Below are 9350 nucleotides of genomic sequence, written 5' to 3'. Positions count from 1 at the left end.
GCTGACACAGTTGCAGACAGTGGTCTCCAAACTCTCTTAGGCAAGGGCTCTTGGTGAATTCCAGAAAACTGCAGATTCCTGGGCCTGGCCCCAGAAATGTTGATTCAGTCTATCCCAGGCAGGCCCGAAATGTGCATGTTCACAAACACTCCCCTGGTGAGGCTTGTGCACACAGTCTGAGGAAGGCTGGCCAGGAGCCTTTCAGATAAATGGACATGGGACTTGGTCCCAGGGGTCTTGGGCCCTCAGACCAGGGCACTGTTCCCAGCACTACCAGATTCTGACATGCCCACAGGGAATGGAATGCATTCTTGCCAATTCTTTGGAAACTAGTCACGACATGTGATCATATCTAGCACATTTCTTGACTCTTCACTTTATCACTCACCAATCCTCCAAATAAGCCAGAATTTCCTGCCTTCTCTGCTGGGGTGTGGGGTGGGGGACTCCGCCCAGAGCAGCTGGTAGAACGGCTTCTCTCAGCCTGAGCCTCAGCAGCATCTCTGCACTTGGCACTGGGGCGGACACAAAGACGAAGGAGGGACCAGCTCCTTCCGCAGAGTACCCACAGCCTGGACTCCGAGGACGCCCACACGGCTCCACATCCTGCTCCTAAAAGCCCACTGTCAGCTCAAGCTTTAACACACACGGACGAGCCAGCGGCTCTCACAAATGTGCAGAATTTTTTCTATCAGGTCAGCAAGTCCCTTAGCCTGGGCTGCAGGCTCACGAGCGCCCGAAAAGGATGGGGATGTTCTAGCATCACCCCTCCAGGATTCTCCTCCTTCCTGGGGCTCCGGCTGGCATCCCACCCTCTGCCAAGGGGCTCACCTCATTATCTGTTGAAAACTGTGGGCAGCGAGCTGTCTGGACCCAGGAGGAGTCAGCCATGCATCTTTCCTTTCCCCCAAGGCACAAAAAGGGTCCCAAAAGTGGCTTTGTATTTTGATAAACTTTCCTTTATTAGGTTACTATTATCAACCATCATAAAATAGAATGGGAGTTTCAAAACTGTACAGGCCACAGGGCTCTGGGCTGAAAGAAGAGTGGGGTCGAGGTTTGGGGAGCTGGAGGGTGGGAGGTGCAGAGAGATGACAGAGAGCCAGGCGATTCATCCAGCGTCCATGGGAGACGGCTGGCTCAAGGCGGTCAGGCTGGGATCTGTGTGAGGGAGACTCGTGTGCAACATTCATCAGAACATGACCCACCCTGATGCAGGAGCGAGGGAAATCTTTACAAGTCTTACAGGTAAGGTTCCCCCCTGAAAAAGAACCTCCAATTAATGAGGGGGTAATTTACGTTCCTCACCCAGTCTTGGCACCAATTTTGTGTTTAAAAAATATACTCCACTGGAAGACTTTTTTTTTTTTTGACAAGGTACCCTACAGCAGCTGTTCAAAACATAATTCTTACGGACAAATATATATGTATATATATTAAACATTTTAAACAAATAAAGTCATCTATTGTACCTGTACAGAAATGAACAGAAGTTAGATTCTAGGAGAGCTGACTTCAAGACAAAGGAAATGGCGAGTGCGGTGGCAGGGTGCTGGGGTCTGCTACGTGGGGGAGTTGTGGGAGGGAGGGGGTGTCCCTCTCCTGCTGGCTGCCCCCTCCCGCCCCACCCTGCCCCTCTGGCTCTGGGGTGTTGTGATGAACTGGGGGCTGCTCCACTTTGGCCCAGAGCCCAGACAGGGGCACTCAGCAGAGACCTGCACTGGCTTCTGTGAGGCTCCACTCTGCCCTGGTCTCCCCCACCCCGCCCTGACCCTGGCTTCTCAGGGGAAGGAGACCCACTCATCCTCCCTCTTGGTTCGAGTGGTCCTCTGGGAAGCCAGAGCTTCTGAGGATGCACGTGGAAAACCTCAGCTAGGAAAGCAAAAGCAAACCCACACCAAAAACCCATAGAAGGCTAAAGAAATAAGACCACGTGCAAAGATGTATGAGCCCAGGTGTGAGTGGCTGCCTGGAGAGACACGGGGAGCTGCCACAGACCGTGCAGATGGGTCCCCCAAGACTTTCATATTGCACGTGAGGCGACTGCTCCCTGAGGGGCCTGCTCGGGAACTCGGAGCAGAGCCCCCTGGAAACTGTAGGTCAAGGGACCCAAACAAAGACACCCTGTGCCACGTGGGGCCACACCACAGACCTGGCCAGCAAAAAGGACAGGTGAGGCACACACATCCCGGGGAGGGGCAGGTGGAAGAAAAGCAACAGAGAGAGGTGACCGAAACAAGGTTTCCTTTCTAAATGGAATAAATAAATGGCTTTTGTTATTGTTAAAAGAATAAATACAGGGGACGGGGGCACCGACAGCCGGTACTGACGCCGGGTGCTCATGTGCCTGTGGAAGGTCCAATTTTGGTTTCTGCCTCGGTGTCCGGCTGAGTCTCTGACGTCCTGAGCTTCGTCTGCCAGAGCACGCCCCGCTGGCCTGGGCCCCAGCACTCATCTAAGCACCTCTTAGCACCTCCGGGGTCTCCTCTCGGTGCTGGCCCCGTCCCCTTGGGACCCGGTGTGTGGAGGAGCACCCCATGCCACCCTGAGAGCTCTGGCAGCTCAGTGTAGGGCTTCCTGGGAGTTTGTTCCATGGGTCTTTTTCCAAGGAGGGGCTGTGATTCGGCACGCAGGGGACTTCCACCAATGTCGGGAAGAGGAACAGAGGAGCCTGTGTCGAGAGCTGTTCGTGTCCGGCAGGGGCAGCCTGGAGGATGCAGAGGAAGAGCGGGGACTTCCTCCCACGGACGCGGACGCCCATCCAAGGCGCAGGGCGTGGTGGCGGCGGCTCGGTGAGCTGGCACCAGGTGGCTGTCGTGCTGGTGATCCTATGGTGAGGGTCACTGGTAGAGGAGGTAGGCCTTGAGGGAGGCGGGCAGTGGCAGTGCGTGGATCTCGCCCAGACGCTCCTTCCCCAGGGCCAGGCGCACCGAGCGGCGGCAGAGATCCATGAGCGGCAGCGGCTCGGCTAGGGAAACGGAGGAGAGAGAAGAGAACATCAGGTTAGCACAGCTCTGGATGGTTCTAGAATGAACACTACAACAATAGCAAGAGTATCATTAATATTAGTTTTACTACACAGACAATTAATAATTAAGTAAATTTACATTTTAAATTAATTATTAATAGCTAACACAGAGAACCCACCCTGGGCCAGGCACCTTTGCAAGCCCTCTGCAAACACTAACTCATTGAATCCTCACGATGGTTTATTGCGAATGATTTGATCATCACAGGCAGACAGCATTATCACCATCCCCATTTTACAGACGAGGAAACTGAGGGACAGACAGTCCAAATAAGTTGCTTAGGGTCACACTGCTGGTAGGAGATGGAGCTAGGATTCGAACCCAGGCCATCCCTGCTCTTACCCCTGGGACAAGCCGCAGCCTTCAATGTGTGTCCATCGGAGCACACGGAGCCAGCCCACCCCCAGCACCAGACCCCACGCAGGCTTTTAGGAAGGGAATCATTTTGTGTTAACCCAACTGCTCGTGGGTACTGTTGTCGTCTCTGTCTTACAGCCCAGGGCACTGAGGCACAGAGGGGACCTAATGAGCCAGGTTTACAGGCTGGGATCCAAATCCAGGCCATCTGTGCTCAGCATCCACGGTATTACCCACCACATCACGCTGCCAATTAAGATGTAAGGAATGGCGCCTACAGGTACACGTTATAGGAGGCAGAGCAGAGGGACCTTCTCAGGCCCAGCCCACCCTACAGCCTGAAGGTGTAGTGTCTACAGAAACCCCAGGTCCCTGCACTTCTTTCTACCTGACAGAGTGAAGCCGAGGGCCCAGGCAGAGGGAAACTGGAAATGCCAGCCCAGCCGCAGCAACTGGGACCCTCAGGATCGTGCCAGGGGACCCTCACAGCCGGGGGAGCCGGGGCTGGGGCTCAGGCAGAGCTGCCTCAGGCAACTGGATCTGAGATGGACTCTAGCTGCAGCCTGCAGCCTGCAAGGGCACCTCTGTCCTTGTGTCCCTGGAGGGCAGGGCCCTGTCTTCCTACAAGGGAGGCTCCGGCCAGCCCACATCTCAGATTAACTCCCAGTTCCAGAAGGAGTCCGAAAGTTATTCCCTCTGAGGCCCGGGAGGCCGCCAGTGGCGTAGGGGCCCTGCTCATACTGCCTCCCCGGAGATGACCCCTCCTTGCTCTCTTCCCTGAAACCAGGCACAGGCGAGCACATCTGGGGCTGCTCGGGGCCACCCCGCAGTGTTCTGGAGACAGAAAGAGCTGAAATGAACGGATCTGTGGCTTCATCCATGCTCCCCTTTAATGTTGAGACTCCTGTGTGAGCAAAATAAAGATCAAACCAAAAAGCTTAGGAAAACTTGGCATTTCCCTTGAGATCCCATTCCCCCAATAAAAAGTGGATTAAAGTTCTTTAATATTCACCAGTGTGTCTCAGAATATTAAAAACTACATTAGAAACTCAATTACTGAAGCCCAAATCTTACAGCTGGGGGCGTCGGGGGAAATGGGGAGTGACTGCTAAGGAGTACAGGCTTCTTTTGGGGTGATGGAAGTGTGCTAAAAGCAACTGTAGAGACGGGTGCACATCTGTGAATATACTAGAGGCCACGGAGCGGCACACTTTAAATGAGCGAATTGTACGGCATGTGAATTATATCTCAACAAAGCTGTCATTAAAAAAAAGAATAAATCTTAGGCTTGAAAATGCATTTACTAAATTCCAGGCTTTAAAAAAAGAAACAACTACTCTTTGTCTCCCCTGGGCAGTTACAGCCCCAGCAAGATAACAGGAGGAACTGAAACGGTAAACGTTTTTCATGGAAAGCTTTGAAATGGGGCCTTTCCTGGACAGCGTGGGATGATTAACGGGATCTCTGCCTGGAGGCAAGAGGATGAACTAAACGACCTTTCACCCTTTCGGGTCAAGGAGTCCACAGACTCCCGGGGAGTGGGGCTGGGTTCTCCCACCCGCCTGCTCACAGAGCCTTGGGTCTCCCTCACCCTGCGTACAGCATCCTGCCCCAGCAGCCTCACATGTGGCTCCTCACTTCCACCCTGCACAGCAGCCTGACCTCAAGCAGCTCACTCCTTCTGCCTGGGCCTCAGTTTCCCCACCTGTAAGATGAGGAATCCAGACCAGATGCTCCCCAAAGTCCCAACCAGCTGAGATCGTGAAGGCCAGAACTGCCTCACCGCCGCTCTTGGCCTGGACAAGCTATTGAGGCCCTTCCGCAGGATCAAGTGGGGGAATTCAGTGGTGCTTCCTCTCTCACTCAGGAGCTCTTGCTCCTCTGCCCCGCATCGGGCCAGCCCCTGCCCCCTCAAGGATGTGGCCCACTGGGAGGTGGAGGGTCTTCCCCTGGTGGCTGAAGTCACTTGAGAAAACATCAAGAGCCACTGAATGTGGCCCTAGAGGCCCGCTGGGCTGTGGAGCGAGGGCAGAGAGGGAGTTCCCATCATGCCCTCTTGGCTTCATGGATTTCAGGTCAACTCACGAATATCCTCGCGAAAAAACAGTATTTCTAATCAGCAGAGGCCTGCGCCAGCCCCCAGCTCCAGCTCCTCTATTTCTGGTGACATCACACCCGAAATTAACATCACAGCAACAGTGACAGCTATGGCTTGTGGAGCGCCTATCCTGTGCCTGGCGGGGACGGTGGCCCCCAAACTACAGATGGGGCAACAGGCTTGGGGAGGTGAGAGTTGGGGTCCGAGGTCTAAGAGCCAAGGATTGGCTAGAACTTGGACATACACCCAGGTCCACCAAATTCTAGAGTCTGGCTCTTTCTATGCCAACATGAAGAGGAAGCTCCCAGTAGCCCTTTGCAGTTTATTTACCCAGAGGGACGAAGACCTACAGCTACCGCCTTCGATCCCGCTAAAAGCTGTTATGTGGGCAGCTTCCTCTGCTTGACCACCTTCGGACCACACTGAATAACTTCGTTGTGGAGGGGTCGTGAAACCAGACGGGACATGTCCTGCGTACACGCCAGATCTTCCAGGACGGGTTACAGAAGTGGCAGCTGACGGCTGCAGTGATGCGTTATGAGCTGAAAATACGACCAGTCACCCAGGCATCCATGGATGGGTCTATTCTTGGGGGCCTCAAGTTCACAAACAGGTCATCCCCCCGCCCATGTTGTAGGAGGCAAAATGACGATGCACAGGGCTACGGTCTGATTGCTTTTCAAAGGCTGGTCAGAGATCAAGAATGCACCGGACACAGAACCAGACATGGGCACTGCGCCATGGAAAACGTCTGTCCCACTGATTTCGGATGGTGGCTAATAGGACCCAAGAAGGCCTCCCCCCACCTCAATACTTTTGACTGGGGGCTGCAGGCTCTGTATCCAGCTCTATCCACAAAGCGGGCGCCCACTGAGATTCCACTGAAGAAGCTCCCAGAGAAGGCGGAGTTTATGCGATGACTCCTGTCAGGCTGAGGCGCCAGGGCGACTATGCCCACAGCCAGGAAGCTGAGGCGCTCGCTCATTTGCATAGTTTACATGAATGAGAGGGGGCGGCGCTGAGACGCCAGCATGGAAATCAGGAAGTGAATCAGGCGCTATTTATGGGAACAGAAGGTTGAGGAACTGGACGAGTCCATGGCCAACTTCCACATTTCTAGGAGAAATGGTTACCTGGTGGCCTCTCTGAACATGTGCGGCCCCAGCACCCCAACCCTGGCTCTCTCCGGTTCTCTGAGAGATTGCACGCAACTCAAGCCTCCAGAGCCTGTGCTGTGTCTAGTTCATGGGCTAAAGGAATGACTTGGGGTCTGTGAGGTCAAGGATGAACGTCTCAGGTCAGGAAGTGCCCCTGATTCAGCGATGTTCGAAGGATGGGAACATCGCTGAATCAGGGGCACTCCCTAGAGCCTTTTCACTGCAGGCTGCTCCAGGAAATGGATTCTAGAAAGTCATGAGTGGAGAATGGCCATCCCAGGATATGTGTGCATTTTCCCTTTACATTAAGCAGTTCTTAGAAAAAAGAAGCAAAAGAGAGCACCAATCCCCTGTCCTTCCCAACTGGGGAGGGACGCCTGACACCCGGCCGGGTAACGCCAGCACCCTTGCCCCCAACTCTGAGAGCCTGCTGTCCTCATACGACTAGCCTTTCGGGGGCAGGGGGTTTAGAACAACCCCTTCCCCCAACATGGTCTCTCTCCCCCAGATGGAAGACCCTGCAGGGCGGGGTGATCAGTCTCCCAGACGAGGAGCTTCCCTGGAGCCCAGCTGGAATAAGGGCGCACAGGAAGGAGCCACCATCAGGAGAGGTGCCCTGGGAGGACACCAGGAGGATGTCACCAGGTCGAAAGGCTCCTGGAGCCTCCCTGAACCTGCAATCAAGACAAACCACACCGAACTTATCTGGGAGCCGGAAAAGGGAGAATCTGACAAGGCTGAACCGCAGGGAAAATGCTTCCTTAGTTGGGGACGCTGTTAAAAGCAGTGGGGGCGGGGACTCATGGGTCAGGGACTCTCCCTTGGGTGACAGCCAGTCTGCTGCAGGCAAATAGGCCTTTCCCTTCTGCCTCTCCAGAGGGTGGTGGGCAGGCCTGGGGGCCCAGCTGGGCCCTGTCTTCCCACGACACTGACCATCTCCACCCCTTCGCCCCAGGAAACAGCGAGGTGACACAGCTGCCCCTCTGGTTGCAGCCTCAGCCCCAGAGGTCTCAAGCCCCAAGGAGGAGTTGGAACAAGTGGCCAGTGGTCATCGCTGGCTGGATGGTGGGGGAGGTCACACAGGGACACACTGATAACTCGCCACCTTTGCTATGGCTCCAGCCAGCTCGGCCCACAGCCCCAGCAAAGGGGGAGGGACTCTGCTGGGGAGGGTCCGCCTGGCTGCAGGGGAAGGGCTGGGAGAACAAACGCCCAGGGAGGGTGCACACGCTGCTTTGGCTGACCAGCTCTGCAAACAGCTGCTCCCTGCTGAGGTCAGGAGCTGGCGGCCGGGTTGGGTGGGGTGAGGAAGAAGGGCGCAGACAACTTCCCAGACATCCCAGGGAGCAGTAATGGATCAGAACCACCTCGAAGACTTCGAGAACAAAGGCCAGGCCAGGCCTACACCAAGAAGATGTAACTAGCCAGACCTGGCCAGAGCTTCCGCATGTCATAGCCTGCTCCCTGGTTAGACCACGGACCCGGTCCCACCCTGACTTTCTTCCTTCCTTGGCTGCCTTGGAAGGGAAAGCAAACCCTTCCGGACAGAGGACTTGGGTGCCCTTTGACCTCACCTGATCTGAGTGCTGGGCTTCACCTGTCACTGTCTCGTCTACCCCCACCCAGGTGGCAGCATGGGGAGGGGAAGGTCTTGTGGGAAGGGTCTATGTTTGCTGTCTCCACATCTGTAATGGGTGGAATAGTGTCCTCAAATTCAGGACCATCTGGAACCTCAGAATGTGACCCTATCGGAAGTAGGGTCTTTGCAGATGTGATTCGTTAAGATGAGGTCATACTAGAGTAGGGTGGGCCCTGAATCCAATGGTTGGTGTCCTTATAAGAGAAGAGACACAAGGAGAAGGCCGTGTGACGATGGAGGCAGAGACTGAGAGAGGCGTCTATAAGCCAAGGACGGCAGGCAACAAGCTGAGGCCAGGAGGAGGCATGGGACGGCTTCTCCTCAGAACCCTCAGAAAGGAACCGAGCCTGCCCACACCTTGATCACCCTGAACTGTGAGAGAATATATTCCTGTGGTTTTAAGCCATCCAGTTGGCAGCCATTTGTTCCGGCAGGCCCAAGAAACAATGTACCACCCTTCCCCTCCTCTCTAACCCCACCACTCCCTCAGGCTTTTGACCCCACCCTACCCAGAGGACTGACTCTCGTCAAGGTCACCTGTGATGTCTTGTTGCCGAAGCTGACGGACAATTCTTAGCCATTAACAATTTGACCTGGCATCACTTTATCCTTCTGGAAGTCCTTTCTTCACTTGGTGTCCAGGACACCGCTCTTTCCTCCCCCTCCTCCACCTGGCCTCCCAAACATGGACGTGTCCCAGGGCTTGGCCTCACCCTCTCCCCGTCATTCCCTTAGGTGATCTCATCCAGGGGTCAAGGCTCTAAACACCATCCAGCCGTGGGTGACTCTCCCATTGACCACTGTCCCCAACTCTGTCCCGTCTCCAGACTTGCAGAGCCACCTGGACACGTTGTGTGAGCATCTCGAATTTAACATCCCCACCTCCATGGCACCCATTCTGGCTCTAAGCCCCATAACCTCTCCCCTGGACAACTGTTGTGGCTCCTCCCTGGCCTCCCGGCAGCCACTCTTGCCCCCACCATCCATTTCTACACAGCAGCCAGAGTGATCCTTCTAGGACATGAGATGCTCTCTCAACACAGAACCGAGGTGTCAGTAAGCAGGTGGAG

The 9350-nt window shown here is 55.0% G+C and overlaps 1 protein-coding gene across 2 annotated transcripts in view; it reads right to left on the bottom strand.

Annotated features, from left to right (window-relative positions):
- Window positions 1-916: 916 nt before the first annotated feature.
- Window positions 917-9350, bottom strand: part of SPSB1 (splA/ryanodine receptor domain and SOCS box containing 1) — a 68554-nt gene continuing 60120 nt past the window's right edge. For both annotated transcript variants that reach the window (XM_058552833.1, XM_058552834.1), the window contains exon 3: window positions 917-2968. In XM_058552833.1, coding sequence (XP_058408816.1) covers window positions 2841-2968 — 128 coding nt within the window. In that variant the 3' untranslated portion in view covers window positions 917-2840. The remainder of the gene's footprint in view (window positions 2969-9350) is intronic.

The sequence above is a fragment of the Diceros bicornis genome, chromosome 13 (assembly GCF_020826845.1).
Source record: "Diceros bicornis minor isolate mBicDic1 chromosome 13, mDicBic1.mat.cur, whole genome shotgun sequence".
In the NCBI taxonomy this organism is placed as follows: Eukaryota; Metazoa; Chordata; class Mammalia; order Perissodactyla; family Rhinocerotidae; genus Diceros; species Diceros bicornis.
The sequence above is the reverse complement of the archived record's forward strand: the minus strand, read 5'-3'. Positions and strand labels throughout refer to the sequence as shown.